The sequence below is a fragment of the Rhea pennata genome, chromosome 1 (assembly GCF_028389875.1).
Source record: "Rhea pennata isolate bPtePen1 chromosome 1, bPtePen1.pri, whole genome shotgun sequence".
NCBI classification, from domain to species: domain Eukaryota; kingdom Metazoa; phylum Chordata; class Aves; order Rheiformes; family Rheidae; genus Rhea; species Rhea pennata.
This window is the reverse complement of record NC_084663.1, coordinates 207,948,887-207,975,397: the sequence shown is the minus strand read 5'-3', so window position 1 is coordinate 207,975,397 and position 26,511 is coordinate 207,948,887. Positions and strand designations below refer to the sequence as shown.

The 26,511-nt window shown below is 37.6% G+C and overlaps 1 protein-coding gene across 2 annotated transcripts in view; it reads left to right on the top strand.

Annotated features, from left to right (window-relative positions):
• The window catches only part of TMEM135 (transmembrane protein 135), a 183,013-nt gene that overhangs the window by 115,885 nt on the left and 40,617 nt on the right, over positions 1-26,511 (top strand). For both annotated transcript variants that reach the window (XM_062578053.1, XM_062578045.1), the window contains exon 6: positions 332-378. In XM_062578053.1, the coding sequence (XP_062434037.1) occupies positions 332-378 (47 nt within the window). The remainder of the gene's footprint in view (positions 1-331; positions 379-26,511) is intronic.

Sequence of the window (26,511 nt, the reverse complement as noted above, 5' to 3'; positions counted from 1 at the left end):
TGTTTATGTTTAAAAATATATTCCTCATGGGGAATGTGAAACTTTCTATGGGGAAAAAGGAAATTTCTAAACTATTTAAAGTAATGTGTCTGTCCCTTTGCTGTGTCTGTTGTCCCACTACCCAAGCATGGATTTTATATTTCTATTAACTGATGCAGGGTCGACCCAAACAAATCAATGCAAATCTTTTTTTTAAGATTTAAATTAAGCCCTATCGAGGACATAAAATAAAGTCTAACTTGTGCTGGAACAGTTGTAAAATCATCATAATCCAGAATGTACAACAGCAGTGTGACCTTTTAGGTAATACTACTTTTTCTCCTTCTTGTAGGTCCTTTTGTTCTGCATCACAGCTGCTCTGTTCATGTTCTTTTTCAGGTATGTTGCTGGTATATATGTTTACGTTTGTAAAGGTTATTTTAAACAGCATTTTTAATAGCTTACTTGGCTTTGGTATTCATATGAAAACTTATATATATCCTTCATTCAGGCCTTTCAAATTGAGTAGAGTGCTTCCACGGCATAGAAAATGAATGATGGGAACATAATTGGACTAAAAAGGGAAATGCTGAGTTGAATGCTTTAAATGTCCTGGAGGTTCTACTGATAATTTAAGAAGCCTCCTCTCACCTCATTGCTTAGACCATGGATATCTAACTTTGTATAGCATAGAAACTGTGGAAATCTCTTAATTGCTGTATAAGTTCTTAAATAGTTTACTGCCCAGAGGATAATGTTTGCATTTTCAGTGTAAATTCAGGAGAACAAGAAACTGAGATTTCCTAGGCTTACGTGATGTCAAATATTTGATATGCAGGTATGACTGCCTTCTTTTCGTTTTAAACTGGACTTGTTTCAATACTTTTTTTAGAAGTTATCAGTTATATTCCTCTTCTAAAACAGGCATGAATTTTAAAACTTTTTTTTCCCTTGGTCTGCTAGAAATATATAACAAAGGTATTTAACTCTTCAGTGCTTCCCTTTTAAATACCAGATCTCCTGAATTATTGTACTATAACTCTAGTTGGATGGTTCATTGCTTGCTTGTTAGTGTAACCTCTAACTAGAACCTTTTGACTTAGAATTTGCTGTGGTAGATTTCTGTGGCGTGCAGCCATCTATGGCTCTGCGTTGATCCCCTGATAATTGCAAAACTTGAGAAGCTTTAGCTTGTTTTTCATAATTCCATGGCCTTGGAATTACTTATGAATATTGGCCAAGAACAATCTGTGGATGGGGGAATGATGTTATTTTAAAAGCTTCTAAAAAGCATTCCTTCTTTCATCAGGCACCCATTAAGACCCTTATATTGGCAACCTTCTCTTTGTTTTATTTTGTGCTACTACCCAGAGTTACGACATGACAGCCTCTGAGAATTTTACTTGTAAAGTTGATGTTAGACACCTGTCTGTGTGAATGCTGATTTAGAAGAAGAAAAAACAAAAACACTAAAATACTGGTCAAAGTTATAAATGCCATATTATTCTGGATGAAGCTAATTGTCTCCTATTTATATTTTTGGTTTTAAAGCGTTCAAATGGTTAAATCCATTCAGCATTTTAAAGACAATGTGATAAGTTAAATGAGAACTGACCAAAGCCAAGAAATATTTGGTGAATTCCTTACCAACCTGGCAATGTGATGTTGACAGTTGAATGGATTCCAAACCACTTTCCCTCTTCTAAAATTAGGTCCTCCATGCTAGGATTAATAGATATCATGTAGAGCAGTCTTCAGGACTGCTTACTTCCTTTCTCATTAGTGTTGTAACAGAGAAATTAAAGTACACAAACAGGTAATTATAGGTCCATTAGTCTCATTTTAACTTTCAGAAAAAAATATTAGAATAAATGTTTTTTGTAAGCATGGACAAAAACAGTAAGACAAATAAGTCATAATAGAGTTTTCAAAAAATAATTAGACCAGACTGATTTATTTGTTTTTTTCTGAGTGTAATGAGTATTATGATTAGAAGTTCTTCACGGTGATTCGTACGATATTCTCATAAATACATCAGAGATGCTTTGTCTAGGTGAAAATGCTGTTAGAGAATGGTACAGAAGTAGCTGACAGAATGGCTTTCAGTGGTTATATGTTGCTACACTCAAAATCTTGCTTGTGTATAAATGTAAGGTGTGTATATATATGTATATGTGTATTCATGCGTAAATAGAAGGCCAACAATTTATTGGTAGTATAATGAAAATTTTAGAAATCTAATTCAAGAATATTCATTAGTCTAAATCTATTTATTGCAGACAAAGAATAATAATGCAGTTAGATTACTTATGTACAAAGATGCAATAATGGTAATAACACCATTACAATTACAACATGCACACACTTTTTAGTTTGTACTCCTTTCTGTGTGTTATGCCCACTTCTGTTCCTCCGGGCCCTACGACTGGTGATTTTGCTCTTGTGTTGGCAGTGAGGGGATGTTACAGCAGGTGGACAGCATTTTGAGTTCTTAGCTGGGAAGAATATCATGTTCACGTTGATGATTTCTCCTTTCACCCCTAGGAATCCACTTAGGTCATTTTTATGTTTGCCAACAAACATTTCTTCGTTGGTCTACAGCTCCAGTTTACATCTTACGCAGTTACATCCTACAGTTGACTACATACAGTGCACTATATAGACACCTTTATATTTAGATACTATTTCTAAGTTGTCCTTAAAACCAATTTTGTGCAGTTCCAGGTCTGCATCTTTTAGCTGACTGTTAGTGAGTTGTTCACAACCAAGGAGGCTGTAACATGCCAGCCTGTGCATCTCTTGTCGTCCCGTGCCTGTACTCCTCTGTGCTGTTTCTTAAGGCCTCCGCTATCGTGCCGGGCCTGCGTCTCTCTGCCCTGCGTCATTGTGTTAGCATCGCAAATATTTCATTCTCCGCAGAATAATTGCTTGTTACTGGTCTCTATGTAAAACCATAGTTGCACGCTAGGAATATAAAGAGAAGTAAAACAAATTAGCCATAGGCACCTGGTCAATTAGAAATTGCTGTCACGGCTCCATCAAGAAAACAGAGCTACAGGCAGGTGGAGAAGACCGCGGATGCAGCCGGCCTGACGTGTCTGAGTTCTCAGGCCTTGCAAACGTGGTTCAAAGCTTACGGCCTCCTACTAGCAATAGCAGTACCGTACTGCGGGGTACCAACAAAGGCAGAGGACTGAGCTGACAATTACCTACTTGGGTCCTCAGTTGAATATTTTTATGTAATGACCTTTATTATTATTATTTTTACAAAATAACCTTAGAGTAGATGCTTATTACATGTGTACGTGTAACTGCTGGGTGGGACCGCAGTTGCTTTGGCTAGCAGAACTGCAATTCGGACAGATACTAACTGGAGATACGAGCTGAAAAAAATACGAAGCTGTTCAATAAGGACAGGTTTGAGGTAACAGATGTATGCAACTGTGGGGACGCCACTGGTAGGAGAAGATTTCTCTCTGTATAAGAATAGTCGTGAAGTGCCAGCTGAAGTCAGTAATGTCACATTGCTACAAAAAAGGGAAATGCCGTAACAGGATATATAAACAGAATGGGAGCTTGCAAGGTATATGAAGTTATCTTTTTGTTGTACTTAAAAAGTTGTCAGTGCTTCCTTTTGTCCTGTTTTGATTGTTATGCTCCAAGAACAATGTGGAACAGTCAAGAACATCTAGAAAACATAATTTATTTAATGAGATTGCGTTTGGTTATTTAACAAAAAAAAAAAAAGAGGCAATAATTGGCTTCATTTATGTAGAAGGCTGCTGAGAAGAGGATGAGAGTAGTTCTTTCTGACTGTGATAGAAAGGACAAGAAATAACAGAAAAAGACATTTCTTGTTACAAGAAGAAATTGGAGCAGGCATGAATTTACTTAGACTTGATTGTCTGTCAGTTGAGATTTATAAGAACAGATTTTGGATAATATGGATATTATTTAGGGAGAGGAATGGGCTAGCTGACTTCCTGACTTCCTTCTTTCACATTTCGATTCACATTAATAGTTGTCATATTATGAAACAATTAATGTAAAAAGATTTCTTTGGCAGTGACCGGTAAAGCCTTTGAAGAAAGACAACCTTGTTGTGCTTTTTGAATGCAACACGAAAGATGTTCCTGGGGAAAAAAAAATCCCAAATTACAGCTCTGCGCTCTAGAAATCACTACATGCTTTTAGAATATGTGGCGACAGAGAGGTGAAGCAATGGCAGGGAGCACGTGAGCAACCCAGGGAGTGAGGGGCAACTCTGTAAATTAGCATGGGGAGAAATGTGAAACCTCTGCCCCACACAGATAAAACAAGTTCTCCCATGATTTCTAGTTATAGAAATATAAGAGAAGAACAGCTACTCAGAAGAGACAACAGAGAAGTCATGCAAGCAGCGCGCAGAATCGCTGTCCCGTTTGCCTGGACTGGCCTGAGTTGGTCATTGCCTCGTCCAATACGTGAATTCTTCATCGAGCTCTTTAGATAAGAGTTTGAAGTGCACTCAGAGGGATACTGTGTGAATCTAAACACAGTCCTGGGGCGGAGAGGCTTCCCATCTCTGTTGTCATCTAAAATAGGAAAGAACTGAGATAGTCATGGAACTGCGTTTCGTCTGCGTAACGACTCAAAATTACTTCAGCCTTTTCTTAATCATAAACAGATCTAACTGGCATAAAATAGTGTTAGAATTACAGTGCTTTCAGAACGGTCTCAGAAAAGCACCTTATTCAAAGCCAGATCTGCTTGGCTGTGCAGAATATTTTCCCATTGGCTATAAAAAGCTGTTTACTGCTAAAAAGCATTTACTGACCCCAAAAACAAACATAAAACTCTGCTTTATCTTGAAACAGCTCTATTTCCAGGGTAGCTTTTTGGCCTTTTTTTTCCTCAAACTACCAAAATGTCCAAAAAGGTGCCGAGAGCAGTAGCAAAGTTGATCACCAAAATCACATATATCTCTTCCATAATTAAAAGAGAAAATCCTAACATGTAAATGATGTAGCTTGAAGTTTAAAACCTTCCTAAAAAGAGACCTAATGTAAGTATGCCTTTATGCTGTCAAAATATAACTGATGCTCAGAAGTAAAGTATGAATCTTGGTCTGTTGGAGAATAAGGAAGTTCTCAGTTCATTTGAATATTTCTTTTTCTAGTATAATGAAGTTCCTCAGTATCTCGTTATAATGTCTATTTTGAATTATTTTCAACACAAATGTCATATTGTAGACTAGTTAAAAGCTTCACCAACCAGTCTCAGTGTTTTTTCTTGGAGTTTGTTCAAAAGTCTGTTGGATTATTGCGTCTGCCGCAAGGCTACAAGAAAAAGAAAGTACTAAATCTCAGGGTAAAACAGTAAGGTTACAGAACTGAAATAGAAGAAAAAACAAGAATTACTCCAGGAATAGTTAAAGTGAGAAGGCAGTCAGAAAGAAAGGTAAATTCAGAGGACCAATGTAGTAAGGAAGACAGTAGGAAAAAGAAGTGACGCTAGAGAGGAAAAAAGATGATGTCCTAAGAACAGGACAAAAAATAGAATAATGTACTAGGAAAAAGCAGCTGAAACACAGATGATAGGTTTATAAGCAGAAATGCTATGTTTACAGAGGAGGCATATTTTAGTGTCATCTTTTTTCTTCAGTCTTCCTTTTATGGTATTTTAATGCTAATTTATACCTCCATTTTGTCTCAAAATGTTTCTACTCAGTTCTACTGATGGTAGTGAAGTTGTGCACCACTCATTTTTTTTATCAATGTAATGCACAGTAATTTGTATAAGGCAATCCATCATACGTGTATTTAACACACAGATATAGTTAATCACAATTAAAACAGGCTTCTCTTTTCCCCCCTTTTTTTTCAAAGATATTCAAGCAGATAGATGCGTGTGTGGGGAGGGGAATATTCGCATAGGTTTAGGAACCAATTTTCACGTATCATTAAACTCTGTTGGGACTTAATACTTACTGCTTACTGCAAGAAATGTCTGTCTTGTGAATCGTATCTTCTCATGTATGATTTGTTTTAAAACGCATCCTTTCTTAAAAATATCTTGGAACAGAAGTACACTTCCATTCATTTCTTTTAATTCTTCTCCTAAATAAATTGCAGTTTGCATGGAATAAGATTATGGGTGGACAGATTTTGACTGTAACATGATTTCATGTCAGTTGAATAATTCATGGTACTGGATGTCAAGAATAGCTTTCTAGAATGGCTGGATAGATTAAAATGAATAAGCAGGAGGAATCATGTGATGTGAAAAAGAAATATTTATTAGGTATAATTCAATAAATATTTTAGTAACAGTTTTATTCTGGATATTAAGCTGTGGCTTAATGTGGGTGAGAGTACTGTTACAAGGGGATGCAATGACTATGCTTTTTTACATTTGAAGAAGTCTGCAAAACTTTCAGTCTCTTCCCAATAAATGAACGCCTACATATAAATCACATAAACTTAGAAAATCCAGCAATTTGTGTGCATGTGTGTTGTTAGACTACTGCACAGGCTGCTCTAGCAATTGATCTTTAAACCATGTACTACCAATTTACCATAGATGTGTCTTAATTCATCTACTATAAACACTAGAAATGAAACATAAAGCTCCATGTGGAAGCCTGAAACTAGCTGTTATGGGAAGTAAGATGTTTCTGACAATTGATGGGGTATAAAGTCTCTTCTGTAGAGATAAATTTTAAAATGCTATTTTCTGAAACATAAATTTTAGGCAGGCAGAAGTTACAGCTATGATTTCACAAAACATAACATGGTGTTTTTAATAACCCAGTCTTTGCATACTTTGGAGCAGAAATCTCTTGATCCCTTAATGTAATTTATATTACATATTGATTAAAAATCAATAATGAAAAATACAAAGAAAAGTGCATCTAAAAATGGAGGTGCACTGTCATATACTGTCGTTAATATGGAATACTGAAACTGGTATAAATCACTGAAAACCTTTAAGAAAGGTCCTTTTGTTTGCAGAGCCCTTTACACTATCTCATTAATGAAACTCTAGCTTCCACAATTACAGCTATTTACTCTTCTTTCTCAGTGAAACGTATATCCTGTAATTTATTAAGTATTTTTGATGTGATATTTCAAAGTGCCTCTATTTTCTTTTAAAAATGTATAATATGAGTGCCATATCAGTCTGTCTTTTGTTTCATCACCTAGGTTCGCTTCCGTACAGGAGCAAATATTTGAAAAAATGTTTTCACTTTTTATTCTACTCTTGCTTTTTACTGCAGTTTCAGCAAGCTAAAACTGCTTGGAGTTTGCATTATACGGATTTTATATCAAATACTGTTTCTTTTTCTTATAAAGATTATTTTTAATAGTGTCATATTTTCTGGGTTTTAGTAGACTAGATAATAAACGAGAAGATAAAAAGCTATGGAATTACAAGATTGCATTAAAACACTGGTAATGAATTATTAGGTGATAAAATTTGAAAAAAAAATATAGTTCCCCTGTATTTCCATGTACGTCCACACACATACACACATGCACACAGACAAACACAAATATTTGTTACTGTTCTTCTATAAGTAGCTCAAAATTAATGGTTTAAACCATTGTGCTGCTAACTTCTGTGAAAAGTGATTTCTGATTATTTCTGGTGGATAGATGAAAATGTTTAGTCTTTTAAGAAATGCCAACTTATTTCTAAGTATCAGTTAGTTCTATTTAGTGTGTGCATACTAATTTGCGGATGAGAAGATAACCTTACTGGTTGGCAGACACTTCGGCAGAACACGGGATTTAGGATTTCACATGCTTACTTCGGACACAAATATGTTTAAAAAGATGAGATAATCTTACTTTGTGTTTCTCTAAGCAATAGAATAAAGCTTGGCAAAGTATTTCAACCTTTTTCATTTGAATGGAGCAGGTTCCTTCTCTCTCTGTTGTAATTTGTAACCAGACTTCCACTGAATTTCGCTTTTTTTCCCCCTTTAAGCACATAATGCCATGTAATATTATTCTGATTTGTTTTTGGTTGGAAGAGAAGTTGTTCTAGAGTTTTGCAGAACGGTGATCTTGGCTCTCTGTTGATTCACCACAAGGGGAGCCTGAGCTCACTAATATGAAGTGTATACCCATTTCTGTCTCAGAAAAGATACGGTAGAGTTAAAGATGTGTCTTAAGTGTAATTTTCAAGTGCAAAAATTTGAGATGATACTTTTTCAATAGAGGTAAGAAGAGCTTAAGTTCTTAGAAAGGAAGGACATGCTAGAGCACAAATGGCTGTTCCCAGTGCATCATCTGTTCACCTGCCAGCTGGATTAAGGTGGACATTTTCACATGACTTGGGGGCCTCTCCTGGTGATGTGCTTGGACCTTCCTTTTGATCATCTTTGGTGGCTGCTGTAGGAAATCTGTGAGGACAAGCAAATCCTAGTTTTTCTGTATCTATCTTTTTACATTTGCAAGTGCAAATCACTGTTTTTCATCTATTCATTGGTTAGTGCAAAAGGAAAGAGGAAATAATGACATTCATGAACTTAAAACATCACTATTTTGGTTGTATCCATGACATAGGGAGCCTAGGTGAATCTGCACCAAACTTCGTTGCCTAAAACTAAGTGGAATGAATCTAGGTCAGTGTTTTTACTTAAAGTTATCTAAAAATCTTATTAAAAAAAAACTCTCAGGAGGAAAAGGTAAGCATTTAGCATTTGTGAAATGCTAGAGATCATGGAGGGTAGTTTTTCTAGTTTGTACTGCATACATGACTTTTATTACCCTGTTACTGCATGAAAGGAAATAAAAAAGGAAGGGGAGAATGAAATACAGTTATATTTAAGTATTGCTTGTCTCAGTTATTATAAGTTTCCTTTGATGAGTTTGACAGGAAACAGACATCATATCACAAAACAGTTTTCTAAGTTGAAAAATTAAGCTGAAATATTTGAAATACTTCATCTAAGTTTAAAATAAATTTAATTTGTACAGTAATATAAAGTACAAAACTAAAATAAAATTTTCAGTGCAATGTTTTTGGAGACTTATTAACACTGAAAAGAGAAACCATTTATGCTTCTGATTCATACTAGAGATGAACCTCTTGATTTAGGGAGACATTTTAAAGTTGGTTGTTTTTTAGTTTTATTTCCCAAGAAATAATCCATTAATAACTTTCTATTTAAAAATTTATGGAAAAGTACATGGCCGTGTTTTCCTTGACTTGTTAGTGAATTTCCTGTGTGTTGCTGGAAATACACACGAGATGTGCATTGTTTTTCCCAAATTTGGTAATAGCATTTAAAGTACTCCTTTAAATTCGATACCCAACAATTTTCATTTTAATAATTTTTTTCCTAATACCTTAACTGTTTTCAGGAGAAAGTAGTTTGACAATAATGCAGTAGGCTTCAAGGGTTCAAATGTTGTGACATGCTTAACATTCATATTTGCCTTCTGAGTGTATATGATTGCAGATTTAAAATATTATTAGTACATGCTTATTTTGTTCGAGAGATCAGGAGTTACCAGGCTATTTTTCTTGAAAATAAACTGAGAGAAAAAAACACTTTTGTCCTTTTGGTCACGATTATTTTCTGCTTGATGTATCTGATACTTACAGTTTCTTCAGAGGATATGCGTGCCGCATCTTTTTTTAAGTTTTTCTTGTACTTCTAATTTTATTGTCAGTTACCTCATGGCTTTCATACCAAGCCAATCAATAGCAAGAAGTCCAAATATATTGCTTGCAAAATGCAGGTCTCTACATACAGTCTGTGCTGTAAATTTTAAGTGTTCAAAGGGATAAATAAATATAAGTACCTATAATCTGGTTGTTTATAGTAAATAACTCAGCTATCAAACACTCCTTTCGATAGTAAGTTTTGGAAAGAGAAAAGTATCTTCTGGAAGGAGCAAATAAAAGTTCATGTTTAGGAGGGACCTTTGCCTCAGTCCCGTTGCGCTGCAGAGCTGGACCATCGTCCCAGTCTCTCCCTTCCTCTTTCTCACAAGTTAACTAATGTTTTTTCCTGAAAAGTGATCAAGAGGGTAAGAAAGCGCAGTCGGAGTTTAATTCCGTGCCCGTCAGGTATTAAGTATCCCCGGCATAGCTGTCGGAGGAAGGGAGGGTCTCACCGATTGTTGGTATCGTTTTCCCCGTGTCGCGGTCGGTTGTTGACAGTCGCGGTTGAAACCGCGGGAGGGGGCCGGGGACGAGCCCCACCTGCGGTAGGAGGACAGTCCTGCCACGCTCTGTGCCTGGCGGACAGCGAGACGCTCTTCTCAAGGGCTTGCTTTTTTTTTTTTTTTTTTTTTTTTTTGTTCTTCTCTTGCCTCGTTGAATTGCTCTCTTTGACTCTGTGTAGACTTTAGGATGACTAGTGCGCTACACTAAGTGCCAAAATTGGCTGCTTCCCCTTCGTCTGCCTTCGTTATCAGATATGCTGCTTTACCAGAGAAAGAAAGAAGCATGAGGAGAGAGAGGACTGCATCCGCAGTGAAGGAGTGAGAGGCCGAGCAGGACAGGTTTTCTAAGAGCAGTGAACAAAATGTAAATAAAGAAGTGGTAGTGGGTGAATGTGGATGGATGCATTGGTAATACTGTAGATCGGCTTTAGGTTCTCTATTTTAATACAGCTCTTTAGAGAGAGCATTCTTTTAAAGGCATATGGGTCATCCAAGCACCTAATTTGCAAGTTACCAGGTCATTTTTACTTTTTTCCCCCTCCCTCCAATCTAGTAGAGAAACATACTCTTGCAGAGGTCCACTGCTTTGACACCTTTGATACCTGTTCCTGAAGGTATGTGTTACCAGACTAGATCCAAAGGAAGAACCTTGACTGTGTGACCTGAAGTCAGGCTGTTGTAGGATTTCCACTGGTTATCACTTATGCTGCTCCTGATCCTACTGTGGGTGGAAAGGCTTTGCAGTAGCCTCTCTTGATTATCAGTGAGTGAAGAAAATTCTGATTGCCGTCTCTCCTGGCTTTCTCAGACCAGTTTCTTTGCAATTGCAACTTTCCATATTGAGAAATGTCAGTATACCCGTTCCTTAGTAATAAGCTTTTCAAAGTCAGGAACGTAATCTGATAGTAAAAGTCAGCGACTTCTCTTACCTTGGGCTTTTAAACAGGAACAAAACCAGTTTTATACTAAACTCAAGTGTCTTTACTGTGAATTAAGGGCTTCAGTACTACATAAGATTTACCAGTAAATCGAAACAAAGGAATATATTTTGATTAAAGTATCATACTTACTTCCGTAGCCACGTGTGCCCATTTACATATACAAACCAGCTGAAATAGTGATTATACTACGTGCCATCACTACTAAAAATAAACCTAAATGTTCTTCACAGAAATAATAGGTTTCTTTAGAAATTAAAAATCACAGCAGTTATTGTGAATAGTTCATTGCACTTGCTAAATCAACAAGTTTATTCTTTCATAAAAAATAGAGTATGAAGAGATTGAATTTAATTTCTGTGTTTGGCCACTTTCAGGCATATGTTAAGTATACCCCTGGGAATTTATTTAAATCTGTTCCTTCCAACAGTAGATCTTGTCCACTTTTAACCGAAGGTAGTTGGATCCAATTGCACGGGCTCCTCGGGAGAGGAAGTACATTGCCTACAGACCAGCAAGACAAAAATTATAGCTGTACAATAAGGAGTATTTTTCCACCATTATCACTTTTCAGGGGAGATTCTTTTCCAGATACGTGATGGAGACTCAATGAACCAGGAAGGTGTTCACCTGCAAGGTGAGCTGGTTGTAATGGCAGAAGCTTTTGAGGTCTAAAATTTCAGACGTCTCAGCCCAGAGAGCCAACCCCAAAGGAAGAAAAAGAATGTGTCTCCTCCCCTTATTTTTAGGTTTCCTCTACCAATCACAAAGGCCTTTTGTCCTGCCGCCGTATCCATGTGTCTTGGCTTTGGCTGTTTATCATGTTCCTGTCATCCTTAAATGCAAAATAAAAGAGGGGAAAGAGCTTCTGCTTCTCAGGCTTTGAGAACAAGCTGCTTGCAGCTGCTGGGGACCCCCGTGTCCCTGCTGCCCTGGAGAGCTTTCAGCCGGGATGCGGTCCCAGCCGGCGCGGTACCTTGCGCCCATGCTTCGGCGCTCCTAAGGCGCTGCTCAGAGCAAGGCTGATGTTACAAGTCAGACGATGAGAAAGCAATTGAGCTTCACAGATTTGATTTCACTCTTTGATCCTGGCATTAAAGTGTCAAGGTCTCAAAGTGGGAGCGTGGTGCAGACAAGACTTCCGGCTGCTTTAATCCTCTAGCTGTAAAGACCCATTCATAGAGTGCAAGCATTGGATTTTATTTTTGCATGGTTTCAAAACTGTTGGATGTATTCTGCCTGTGTTCAAAGCTAATTGCCACACACTATGGAAAGTTAGTGTTTTTACCTTAATTTAAAACTATTTTTCTGTAAACTTTCTTGTGCGTATGTTTTCTATGTATTTGGCAATTAGTTGAATTATCCTTTCACATACATTTAGGTACTGTGTTCATTTAAGGGACGGAGTACTAAGGCAGAAGAATTAGGTAAAGTGCTGAAGGTCAGAGAGCAGATCTATGGTTACAATGCCTTTGAGCCATAGACTTCCAGTCCAGTTCTTAAATCACAAGGCTCTTTCCTGTATTCCTCATATGGTACATAATTTACCATTAGAAACTGGGACGTGATACTGAATTAATGTGAGGGGATTAATGTAGGAAGTGGTATAAAAGTAGCTGTATAATAACACACAGTTTTAAGCCAAATAAACACTAACATGATAGATTTATTATTTTTATTTTCTTTTTTCAGAAGAATCTGATGCTTTTATTACATTTTGGCTTTCTGAGAGAGTGGGACGTGAATTTCAGTTTCTTTGTATTTCATTTTTTTAACCAGTTTCAAAAAAGAAGAGGAGAAAAAGAAAGGATTTAAACAACGAACAGACTGTGAAAGAACAGGAAAGGAGATTCTTTTATACTTCTTGTAGTTACCTTACACAATGTTTTCTTGAAGAATTTTATATGCTGATTAGGATTTTAGAGATGTGCTTTTCTAATACAGTGAAAGTGAAGTTGATTTAATGCTTTTACTCCTATTTCTTATGTTTTCTTTACTCTCCCAGCTCCTTGCCTTAATTTCTTTTTCCAACTGTTTCCTGTCTGTTCTTCCTGTTTTTGCTGCTACTCTATTAAAAATAGTTACCTAGTTTTGCTGAGCTGAGGAAGATATATGTAGTTGCTTATTTAATTTAGGAAAACAAAATCTTCCTGATGTTAAAGAAAGAATAGATCCTTCTGAGCAGCAGTTATGAAACTGTGAAGAATCTGATTATTTGCAAAATGCATGTAGGAAAATAGAGTCACGCTAAGAAATAAATGATAAGATAGTAGAAAGATTAGATTTCAGAAATCCCAGCCTCTATATGAATGTTTAACTGTTAAAGTTCTTTATAGACAAACTGACCTGTAGTTCCTGAGAAAGAACTACAGAAGTATGGGGGGGGGGAAAGAAAAGAAAAAGAAAAGAAAGGAGATGCAGTTTTTGCAGACACCATCATGATCATGAACTATATGTCCTAAATTGGTAACTCGTACTGATCACAAGTCATTTGATAGCAGTCATGGCAGAAAATCTCCATTTCATGAAAGCTTCATGAACGGCAGAAGACAATGACATTACATTACATTGAAATCTGCATATTTTGGTACTTATTTATAAAGTTAATTGTGTCTTTATGTCAGACTTGTACATTTACCTATTTTAAGTGTCACGATTGTGCAACTTCAGTATATTCCTAGTCTAATTTTTCTAGAGTACAGTCTTAAAAATATGTTTTTTAGCATATGACATTTATATTTCATTTTAGAAACAAGCATATTTTTAACTATAGGCGTTGGACATACTTGGAATTCTGTTCCCATGAGCTAATTGCTGACTAGAATAGGAAAATAAGAGCTACTTTGTGGTTAGATGTTTATGGTCTTTCTTTTGGCTTTTAGCCCTAAGATAAAATATCGGGGAAAACATACTAATGGATAATGGTATCAAATATTGTATCCTGGCCATAATTTTAAGCCTGTCAAATATCTAGTACTTTATAAACATTGAATTACATCATCATCTTCATTCTACCTTCTCCTTATACACTCCTCTGTTAGAAGAATATAAATTATGTCATAGATGATTTTCACAGACATGCGTTCAGTTCATAAAGTCTCAGTTTCACAGAAAAAGAACTTCAGCATAAAACCAGCTTCTTCTGTGAAACTGAGACTTTACAGGCCATTTCCAATATTCTGAAGAATGAGACATTCTTTATTTTCTTTCATGTACTTGATATATTGATTAGAAAACATACTGGGAAAAGTTTTCTAGTAGTATTCTTTAGCCAAAATAATTATTGCCCCAAACTAACCAAATCTGATTATTGTAATATCAAACTAATTTAAAATCTCACTGTGCTCATATAAGCATCAATCCCAAACCTTGGGTCTAATCATCAGATGAAACTGTGATTAAAAAAAATCAGTGTCAAATTTTCAATTGATTTTTAGGAAGCTTGAATTTCACTTTGAGTATGAATAAGAGAATTGTATAAGTTAAGTAAGAAAAACCTGAATAAACAGTAAATTTTATCAGTCTTATTCATTGTTGGTATTCTGCCTTAAAAGAGTAAGAATTAATGTCTTCAAAGTTAGAAACTATATTTTTAAAAGTGGGAAGAATACATTAGCAATTTTATTTAGTAATTCTCTGCTATGTCGATATACTGTAAGAGAGATATTTTTTATACAAATTTAACTCATTTCAATGAAACAATTAATTAAACAAGCATTTGACCCAGGATTGTGCAAATGCCAAAACATTCTGGAATGGTTACTCACATGAACTCTTTGAAGACACTTAGGAGAAACAAGGGTTTGAGTAACAGCCTGCATACTTATTTGTCAAGAATAAATTGTGTCAAGCCAACCTGACTTCTGTGAGGGTAAGTCTTTATTGATTCAGAAGTGGATATCATATATCTTAGCTTCGTTAAGTCTTTAGACCCATTCTTATGTGATGGTCTCAAAAGGAAGCTCTTGAAGTGTGCTGTAGAAGAAAAACCCATAAGGTGGTTCTAAAGCTGATGATTGAAGAAAATGAATACTGAGTACACCATCAGAGTGAAAGAATCTTATCTTCTGTGGATGCTTGGTTTCACCTCCAAATTTAATAAAAACAACTCTAAGTCATTATGCAGGCTATTAATGAAGTTACTCAACAATTAGGCCCAGTAGTCTTATCTTCTAAGTTTCATAGAATCATAGAATCAGTAAGGCTGGAAGGGACCTCTGGAGATCATCTAGTCCAACCTCCTGGCTCAGCAGGGGCACCTAGAGCATGCTAGACAGGGTTGCATCCAGGCGGGCCTTGAAGACCTCCAGAGAAGGAGACTCCACAACCTCTCTGGGCAACCTGGTCCAGGGCTCCCTCACTCTCACAGGGAAGAAATTCCCCCTCACGGTCAGGTGGAACTTCCTGTGCTTCAATTTCTGCCCATTGCCTCTTGTCCTGTCACATGGGACAACTGAAAAGAGTTTGTTCCCGTCCCCCTGACACCCTCCCTTCAGGTACTTATCCACATTGATAAGATCCCCCCTCAGGCTTCTCTTCCCCATGCTGAAGAGGCCCAGCTCTCACAGCCGTTCCTCATAGGGCAGATGCTCCAGCCCTCTGATCATCTTTGTAGCCCTACGCTGGACTCTCTCCAGGAGCTCCATGTGTGTCTTGTCCTGGGGAGCCCAGAACTGGACACAGGACTCGAGATGAGGCCTCATGAGCGCTGAGTATAGGGGCAGGATCACTTCCCTTCACTTGCTGGCAACATTCTTCCCAATGCACCCCAGACCACCATTGGCCTTCTTGGCCACAAGGGCACATTGCTGCCTCATGCTCAACTTGTCATCCGCCAGCACGCCCAGGTCTTTCTCTGCAGAGCTGCTCTCCACAAGGTCAGCCCCCAGCCTGTACTGGTGCCTGGGGTTATTTCTCCCTAGGTGCAGGACTCTGCACTTGCCCTTGTTGAACCTCAGGAGGTTCCTCTCCGCCCAGCTCTCCAGCCTGTCCAGGTCTCTCTGAATGGCAGCACAGCCCTCGGGTGTGTCAGGTGTTTATCAGTCTTCTCTTCTGAGTTTATCAGGAGATTTAATAAGATTTTAATTCAAAACAATTTGGTGAATTGGAGAGTTGTTAGGTTACAACCTAACCTGAACATGAGTCAACAGTATCATGATATGGGAAAAAAAAACACTGGTAATGGGGTGTCTAAATAAGAGTACAGCACATGTGTGAAGTTTTTATTCTGCACTGCTTAGCTTCGGTAGTGTCAGCTGGTACTCCGTGTGTACTATCCAATGTGTGGTCAAATGGGATAGAAGCTAAAGATGAAAGCGAATGATCAGGCATTTATAGACCATATTTTTGAGGAACTTGAAATTACTTGAAATGGTTTGTTTAGTCTAGAAAAAAAGACTGATAATGACTTTCAGATACATGCGGTGCTTCTGTAAAGAAGAGAATAATGTCTTCTTTCTCTAGTGAAGAGTAGAAGAAATAATAGATTGAAAGTGAAGTAAGGCAAATGCAGAATGGAAATAAGTATGTTGCAAAAACTCTCTAATATGAACTGTAACTTAATATTATTATGTTAAGAAAAAACTTTCTAGCTAAGCAGCAGGACAATTTGCTCAGGGATATGGAGATACAATAATTCCATCATAAAAAAAGATCAGACAAAAACAGTAAATCTACATTTGATCCTGCTTGTTGATGGGGAATGGATTTAGAAATCTATTCTGTTCATACCTTCTGTAATGTTATGGAGTCACTCGATGTCAGTCGTGATACTGAATTATAGTAGTTACTATCTCTCTGAGGCTGCATGTTGATTTTGAGCTTAGTAGGACTGCTCAGCTGCGTAAGTAATGACCGAGAGGTCATTCCCTTAAAGAGCATCAGTTGGAAATGTTACTGTTTCTGTGTCACATAGGTGCCAGAAAAGAGTAAATTATATTTAGCTGTAGAATATAAGTGGTTTGGAAGGACTGCTGGCAAAATAAGTAATGTATCATTGAGGCAACAAAGATGGGTTATAGGAGGGAGGAGTCACGTCAAGGAGTAACCGCAATGTCTTTCTGATTCAATGCAATATTAACACACGTGGCAGTGGTCACAAACTGCACGTCTGGTATATGCTTCTACACATTTATTCCAGGAGTACAAGGTCTCCTGTGTAAGAAATAAAAAGTATTGTAGCCCTGATCTTTCTTTAACAGCTGCTGTGAAAGGCTGTGTGAAATCCTGTCAATTTTGAGACCTCATCACTTGTAAAAGGGAGATACCATGTAGCTTAAGGTTTTGCCAATTTTTTGTTTACTATTTTAGATTTATTTTTTCTCCCTGTTGTTGCAACTACATAGATAGGTAGCTGCCTATAACACTTGAGGAAACAATATATTCATACAATTATATTTCAAAGTTGCTTATTTAGTTTTTTTTAAGAATATCTGATAAAGCAAAAATGTGATTTGATTTGACCATGTCCCACCCATGCAAAATTTTAGCTGTAACTAGAAGTTATAGAAAACATCACTATAACATTTTCTTGAGTCGTAATTTTCAAAAGTTGACTTAAGGAAATTTGAATTTAACTGTTCCTCTGTTGTCACTCTGTAATATAAACTCATAGGTAGTTTCTTGCTGATATTCCTTTCCCCATATATACAAAGAACCTTATTTTGAAAGCTAAATTTAAAAACTTTTAAAATATTGGGAGCATCACTTTTGGCTGAAGTAATACTGTGAAAGGGTGGTAAAACTTTCCACTTTATACTATGTGCTGTGATTCATAACAAAGCAGGGTAAGTTTGGGCTCTGTACTGGGTCCCATCCTGTTCAACTTCTTCATCAATGACCTGGATGAGGGGACAGAGTGCCTCCTCAGCAACTTTGCACATGATCCCAAGCTGGGAGGAGTGGCTGACACAGCTGAGGGCTGTGCTGCCATTCAGAGAGACCTGGACAGGCTGGAGAGCTGGGTGTAGAGGAACCTCCTGAGGTTCAACAAGGGCAAGTGCGGAGTCCTGCACCTAGGGAGAAATAACCCCAGGCACCAGTACAGGCTGGGGGCTGACCTTGTGGAGAGCAGCTCTGCAGAGAAAGACCTGGGCGTGCTGGTGGATGACAAGTTGAGCATGAGGCAGCAATATGCCCTTGTGGCCAAGAAGGCCAATGGTGGTCTGGGGTGCATTGGGAAGAGTGTTGCCAGCAAGTGGAGGGAGGTGATCCTGCCCCTATACTCAGCGCTCATGAGGCCTCATCTCGAGTCCTGTGTCCAGTTCTGGGCTCCCCAGGACAAGACACACATGGAGCTCCTGGAGAGAGTCCAGCGTAGGGCTACAAAGATGATCAGAGGGCTGGAGCACCTGCCCTATGAGGAACGGCTGCAAGAGCTGGGCCTCTTCAGCATGGGGAAGAGAAGCCTGAAGGGGGGATCTTATCAATGTGTACAAGTACCTGAAGGGAGGGTGTCAGGGGGACGGGAACAAACTCTTTTCAGTTGTCCCGTGTGACAGGACAAGAGGCAATGGGCAGAAATTGAAGCACAGGAAGTTCCACCTGACCGTGAGGGGGAATTTCTTCCCTGTGAGAGTGAGGGAGCCCTGGACCAGGTTGCCCAGAGAGGTTGTGGAGTCTCCTTCTCTGGAGGTCTTCAAGGCCAGCCTGGATGCAACCCTCTTTCTAGCATGCTCTAGGTGCCCCTGCTGAGCCAGGAGGTTGGGCTAGATGATCTCCAGAGGTCCCTTCCAACCTTAACGATTCTAAGTTTGATTTAAATCAGCCCAAACCCCACAAACAGCACTAATGTCATGACTAATACAATTAGAAGGACATAAGTCTGTTATCCTACTGTAAATCCATTAAATTCTTTAGACGGGAATCAGAACTGTGTTAGGGTGTTTCACAAAAAGCTTTAGTTTCTTTTAATAACTGATTAATATGAGGAGAAAGCGTAGTTACAAAATACTCAGGTTTCTTCCTTGTTTAATATACATGCTTTTTGCTTTGGGTGTATAAGAAGCATTTATATTGCATGCATTGTAAGCTAAAATTGTAGAGGTGGCCATTTACCATATTTTTGTTGTGTGTATATGTGGTATTAACTGTCTTCGGGAAGCATGCTGTGAGATTTTTGAGAGCGTAAGTTTTTACCGTGGTATCCTAAAGCAGTTCGCTGGGCTTTTTGCTGCACTTTCACTTTCAGTCTCTCCTATATCCTTATTTCAGACTCCTTTGTTCATAGACAGTTAATTTTAAAATGCAAAATAGTCACATTAAAAACATATATTAGACAAAATCCAATGCATGAGCCTCCTCATAAAGTGCACTTGCAATCAAAAAACATATCAACAATTAGTCAAAATTGATCATGGCACCTCATATTCAAAATTACTGATAACACTGATATTGATGCACACATTTGCACACACGTGCACCTGTTGGAAAAACAGTTACCTAGGCTTAAATTCAAGATATTAATGCAGCATTGTTCAGGAAGGATAAAATTAATAGAAAATTAATGCTTTTTTGGAAAGTTCTAAAATGCAGTCTCATTCAGTAATACGCTCAAATGTGAGAACATCTGATCTTTCAGATCCTTTTCAATGCAAATTTTGAAAAAGTCATCTGCCATTGAATCTAAAATGTTACATTTTAAAGATTTGAAAGTAATGAATTGAATTGAATTTAAAGTCAACAGGAATTTATGGAAAAAAACTAAAGCCATAGTGGTATGTTTGGGGTTCCTGGAACAATATCATTGTCTGTCTTTCCCTTAATTGCAGTAATAATGTACATGTATATAATACCCTATTTTATATATTTTTATATATATATATCTATATATATATAAAAAAAATTACATTAATTGATTGACAGCTTTCTGATTTATGAATCTCTAATTGCTATTATAGCTGAGTGTTAGTTTGCTGCTAAACTGTTTACTCTGTATGTCTATTCATTATACTTGGTTCTGTACAATTGACTAATTTTCTCTTTATTTAAATACTTCCTTAAAACCTATGCTTTCCACAAAATGTCGTACCACTAGCCCTAATAATTTACTATTCTGTAAAGACTGATGCACTATTTTTATCTACAAGCAGTGGGATTGATTGCAGCTAACTTTAGGTATTTAAAAGTTAGGCTATTTTAAGTAGTCATTTAGGATTGGTCAGTGTATATTTTATAATGGGCTGAATCGTTGGGAATTCCGTTGGGAGCCTGTAAACTCAGATTAAGCACTGAAGTTTTAGATGGCAAAAGGATAGATGACATGAAGCTATGAAAAGGAACTCTATATAGAAACATATTACTTGAAGAAATGAAGGTGCCATATAAGACAAGATACTATACAAAAGATGTCATAGCATCAACATGAAATTCACAAATAATTAAGTGCAAATCTGTTTTTTCCATGCTTTTCTGCTGTCCTTTTTACCTTAATACTAAAGGAAGATATCTGTTTAGAGGTTGTAGGACATCGAACGTGTTGGCTGTATGCAGTGTTTTTTCTCCCGATCTCTTATGTCCTGCTGTAGGAGCAAGGTTTTGATATTACAGCATTATGCTAAATGTAAATGATAATTGGAGCATAATAATTTCTAACAATGTTGTATTTCATGCTCTCTTGGCATTTTCCAAATGGTCTACTGTTTATACAGTTGCTAAGTTCAGTATTCATTTCCCCATAACATCAGCTAAAATAGCAACATTGATCCTGATCTAAAATAGCAGGAAGGCTAAACTCCCATCAGTTAAAGTGATTCTGCATGTATAAAAAATTGCCAAAATTGCCTGGTTTTATGCAGAGTGAATTTAATGAGCTCTGAATGGCATTGTGTGGTCTGGAGAAGCAGTCCCAATCTTGTGCTGTGTTTTTGCATGTAGACATTTAAAAATAAGTTAAAGCCTTGCTTGTAACTGTAAGAGACCTCAGTTTCCCAAAACAGGATGAACCATCTCTGCTTGTATTTGGAAAACTAAGAGATTATTATTCAAAGTGAAACACAGACTGCTTAACTTGAGGGCTGTTGTGCTGGTGAGCCCGTTCTTAAGTCATGTCTCTAAATGAGAAATTCCAGCGTTTCGGTGAAGTGAAGCAGTATGATATGGCAGTATCTCAGGGCAAAAGTGTTTAATAGATTCTTAAAATACTGCTTAACAGGAGATCAAATCCTGTCCTGATAGAAATCAAGGGGACAAGTTTGTTGCCAACTGCTAGACGCTCAGGAGTTCCTCTACTCTCTCTGTGTGTTTGCCATACCTGCATCAAAGTTAGAGGTGACAAAACTATCTTGTCACCATATTGGGCTGGCGTTTCTGTTGGGTCGGTGCTGGAGACTTCCTATGCAGAAATGCAGTGCTCTCCCAGACTTGTGCTTTTTCTGTCGTTCAATGGTACTTGCAAAAGCAGAAAACTAAGAAAAAACTTCTTTAACATGTGGGTAACACTCGTCTGACGCTGGGAAGAGACACAAGAGCTGTGTGAGGCCCTGCTCAGGTGCGACCTGCACCACCAATGAAATACTCTGCTTTTTTCATGAAGTGGGTGGGGTGAGCCCTGGAGGGATCTTGCTTCTGATGCCTTTTTTTTTTTTTTTTTTTAAGAGAGATATAGAACTACTGGAGAGAGTCCAGCGTAGGGCTACAAAGATGCTCAGAGGGCTGGAGCACCTGCCCTACGAGGAACAGCTGCAAGAGCTGGGACTCTTCAGCCTGGGGAAGAGAAGAGTGAGGGGGGATCTTATCAACGTGTACAAGTACCTAAAGGGAGGGTGTCAAGGGGGCTGGGGCAGAGCTCTTTTCAGTAGTGCCATGCGACAGGACAAGAGGCAGCAGGCAAAAGCTGAACCACAGGAGGTTCCACCTGAGTATAGGGAAGAACTACTTTCCTGTGAGAGTGACAGAGCACTGGCACAGGTTGCCCAGAGAGGTTGTGGAGTCTCCTTCTCGGGAGATACTCAAAACCTGCCTGGATGTGATCCTGTACAACATGCAGAGAGGTTGGACTCGGTGATCTGCAGAGGTCCCTTCCAACCTCAACCATTCTGTGATTCTGTGAACATTGGTTCAGTACTAATGGGCTTGGAGGTTTATATAATGAGAGATAATTTTTTACTTGAGTAAATACTCTTTGGATTTTTTTTTTAGTCATACTCAGTAACGTTAAATTCATAGTAAACTCCAGCGTGATGTTTAGAGATACCTCTTATGTCTGACAACCATGTATAGTGAGCTACATGCAAAGAATGATAGTTTTGGTGGCTCTCTCTTTGATAGTTCCTACTCTTTTTCACTTAGCTATAAAAGATTATTTGGCATACATGTCATTTAGCCAAGAAACCGAACCACTTAACTGTTCTGCTTTGCATATCCTTTCCAATGCTTATGACTTTTTTCTTTTTTTCTTTTTTTTGTCTCATGTGAGATCTAATTCAATGCAGATATCTCATACATAGAGCTTATGTGCATTTTCACATTAAGGAAGTTTTCCCATAAATCTTATGTTTTCCTATTAGTTGTTAAGTACTGTTATTAAAATATTTTAAAATAGGCACTGAAATGTCATTTTTAAATGACAACTTTCATATTTTATTTCACATTGTGTAAGAATTGCATGATAAAAGATGAAGATAGGTAAGAGTTTAATTAATTACATCATGGGTACTTTGGAGGGCATTGCCACTTAAAATTCATTTAAACTTTTAAAGAAGTTAGGAGATTCCTTTTTTTTGAATATCTGATGTTGTGCCTCTATAGTGAAGTTTCCTTATTTTTTTTTAAGAATTCTTTTCCTCTATGATTGCTTATGCCAATAACAAAAAATTGGAGTGTGGGGGAGGAAAGATGAGGATTATTTATTTTTTTTTTCTTTCAGTTAAGGTAGTCTTTGCAATAGTTTGTAGGAAAAGCAGATAAACGCTCTAAGTGGAATATTACCTGAATTATTTTACTTGATGTGTTGAAAGTGACAGTCGGAAATTAGGAACTTAACGTAAAAATAACTAAAAATTTCTGATATAGCTATATATCTATATCTCTATATATCTATATATATATATAGGGAAAGATATCTAACAAAAATTCATACATTGTTTATCTTTCACTGTCAAGGAAGAGCTGATAATGTGTCAGTTTTCCCCACTTTGAGCAAGACTCAGTATTATCACGTATTCATTTCCATAGTTGCATAATGAACATTTCTTAAGTAACATCTTATAAAAGTTCAGGTGTACTCGGATATACACAGGTAAAAAACACATTTGCCTTGTGTAAAATATTTTCTGTAGTCAACTAATTGTTACGCCTCCACAAGTCTGTCTGTTCTCCTGTAGTAATGGCCTGAAATTGCTTGAACAGGGTTAAGTTAGTATAGGAGACATGAAAAGGTTCCAGAAATGGAACTATATGCATCGATTTTCCCCTAAAATTCCATTTCAAGAAAAGCAAAGGCCAGGAACGGGGCTTGTCCAGCTGGGTGGATCTCTGCTCTTGGGAGTGAGTAGGAATTGGCTAAGTAAAAGGAGCGCTGGATAGATAATGAAAGTATGTGGTAGGCATACTTTACTGCTTAACTTCTGTACAGCTGTCTCCAGGGACGGTAACTTGTTTCCTTTGTCTTTTAGTAGAATAAACTCAGTCTGTTTTGACTTGTGAGTTACAGCAGTTTTGGGAGAGGGAAGGTCAGGCTGGGAACGCAGAAAACTGTCTGCAAAACTCATTAAGGAGATAGTCAGTCAGTCTGTCCTGAGCCTCTTAAATGCTAAAGGTCTCTTCCATACATGAAGAACACCAGATGGAGGGTTTCTGTTGTAGAGAATAAAAGGAATTTTTTTTTAGCTCATTTCAAGTCTTTTTTTTTCTCCTTCATTTTCAAGCTAAGATGGTGGTGATGGTAGTGAACTCCTGACTCTGCAATGGTAGAGGTTTATTCAAGAGCTCTTCAAGTTTTGTCCATTGTTGCTATTTCCATTTGCATCTGAGTTGTCTTTCTGTTGGTGTCTGCTGCAGTTGAGGTTGGTTCAGGCAGAATTCAGCAAAAGATACTCAAGCGCTGCCTCGCTACATTTATTTTATACATCATTTCAGATCAAGCTTTTCTGAAGCCAAGGGTTTTGAGAGTAGTGTTGACTAATAAAATTTGCTTGTGAAATACTTATCTCAAGAGAAGCTTAATTCAAGGCTTAGGAGATAATTTCTCTTTTCTTCAAAATGTATTTTATTTTAGAGATGCACACAAAAGTATAAACCATCAATGTAACTGCACAACTTAAATAAAATTCAGCATTAATGACTGTGAAATTTATCCAGCTGAACATTGTGCTAACTAAATATGTGTTCATATTTTGTGTAGGTTCTTCCAAGGTTATGAACATACACAGAAATTATTGTACTGGAACAGATCAATGATTCATCTAGTCCTGCTGAGAAGTGCTGTTAAAGGATGCCAAAACATAAATCAGGACTTGATCAGGATTTCAAGTCTGTCACGCAATGCTTAACCCAGCTGGAGGCCTGGCAACTGAGTACAAATCATGGGTCACTAACCTCCCCTACCTCCATCTTCCTCCCCCAAAAGAACTCTAGTTCCTTCATTAACTTAAGAACTGTCAGTGCTAGAAGGTACTTCCAGAAAAATCCTTAGAGAAGCAATACTTTTCTGCATTGTGCTCGGCACAGGGATCTCACTGCTTGTAAGCACTTGCTGCGTACTTGTAAAATTGGATGGTTGAGCCAGTAGTGCCCATGAGAGTCGTGCTTGCACTGCAGATGTTCTGTATTCTACCTGCCCTCACCCCAGAGTATGGAAGGTAGACTGAGCTCCTTCAACCTCTTTTGCACACATATGCAAAATCTTGACATAATATGGAAAAAAGGTGATGGTATAGTCCGTGGGGAAACATATGTAAAACTACCATATAAACTATAATTCCCCCCTCAAAAAATTTTATTCATTTAAAATGATTGTTCTTATGTACTTCATTTCTGCTAGTTAGTAAGTGAATTTCTCTGTACTTGTAGAAAGGCATGGAAATCTTGCTCAGAACTGTAGTGGCAAATTTAGAAGCACTTCCCAAGCACAGTGTCTCTTGTAAAGTTGCAAACCAAATCCACATTGATCTGCTCTAGATAGAAGAAATAGGAACATTTTTCAGCTGTGTCGGCCTCTCTCCAGTGTAGTGAGGCCTCTTAATGTGCAAACAAGTCTGTGTGTGGTTGGAGGTACATCTGGTCAGCTTTGGTCAGGAATTTAGAATCACAGAATGGTGGAGGTTGGAAAGGACCTGTGGAGATCTTCTAGTTCAACCTCCTTGTTCAAGCAGGTTCACGCAGAGCATTTTGCCCAGGATTGTGTCCAGATGGCTTTTGAGTATCCCCAAGGATGGAGGTTCCACAGCCTCTCTGGGCAACCTGTTCCAGTGCTCTGTCACCCTCACAGTAAAAAAGTTTTTCCTCATATTCAGATGGAGCTGCCTGTGTTTCAGTTTGTACCTGCTGCCTCTTGTCCTGCCACTGGGCACCTCTTATCTGTTGATAGGTATTGCGGATATCTGTCATATTAACAAATGATGTTCTGGTCAATTTGGGTTGACCACTCAAAGCTGTATCTTGTTAGCGAATGCTTGATGGTGGAAAGATGCAGGTACTGACTGTATGTATAGATATATATATATCTATATAGATATATATAGATATTCTTCCCTCAGACATGGGGAAGAAATAAGATTTTTAATTAATACTGCCCCCGACCCTATGCCATTTTTTTTTCTCCCCAATAGGCAACTGTAACAGTGTTTCTTTAAATGTATTATTTGGCCCATGTGGGGATGCATGTATTTTGATTGATTAATATGGATACTTACTACAAAATTAAGGCTGACATGCCATGAATTTTGGTCTCAGTAAGTTAAATTTAACTTACATAGCACATTTAGTATTCAAGTATCTTTTAGTTGTGTCAGTAATACAGGAAAATAAAATATTCGATCAGTACTTCATAGATGCTGAACAATTAATATATCTCTGTGTAAAAAACAGATATCATTGGGAGCCAGGGAATATAAAATAAGAACTCAAACTATTTGATGTGTTTGTGAAATGTGTAATCAGAAGTACTGTATGGCTTACCAAGATTGGCTGCAACTGAAATACCTAAATGTTAAAGGTATCTTACAGAATCCGTGGAGTGTTGGTTAAGACAGAGGTGCTGTAAAGTTCTTTAAAGGTTTATATGGGTGTTCATTTTACTGAAAACCTGATTTTATCACCGATTTTTGTTTTTATTTTTTTACAGAAGATAGTGGATTGATTTTTTTCAGCAATGTGTATGGCAGTACTCATCTTGATAGGTGTTTTCTGCTTACTTGCATTAAGATTTTTTTGGGCTGTGTGCTGCCTCAGGTTTTAAGGCAGCTAAGCCCTTTTGATATCTATAATTCAAGTCA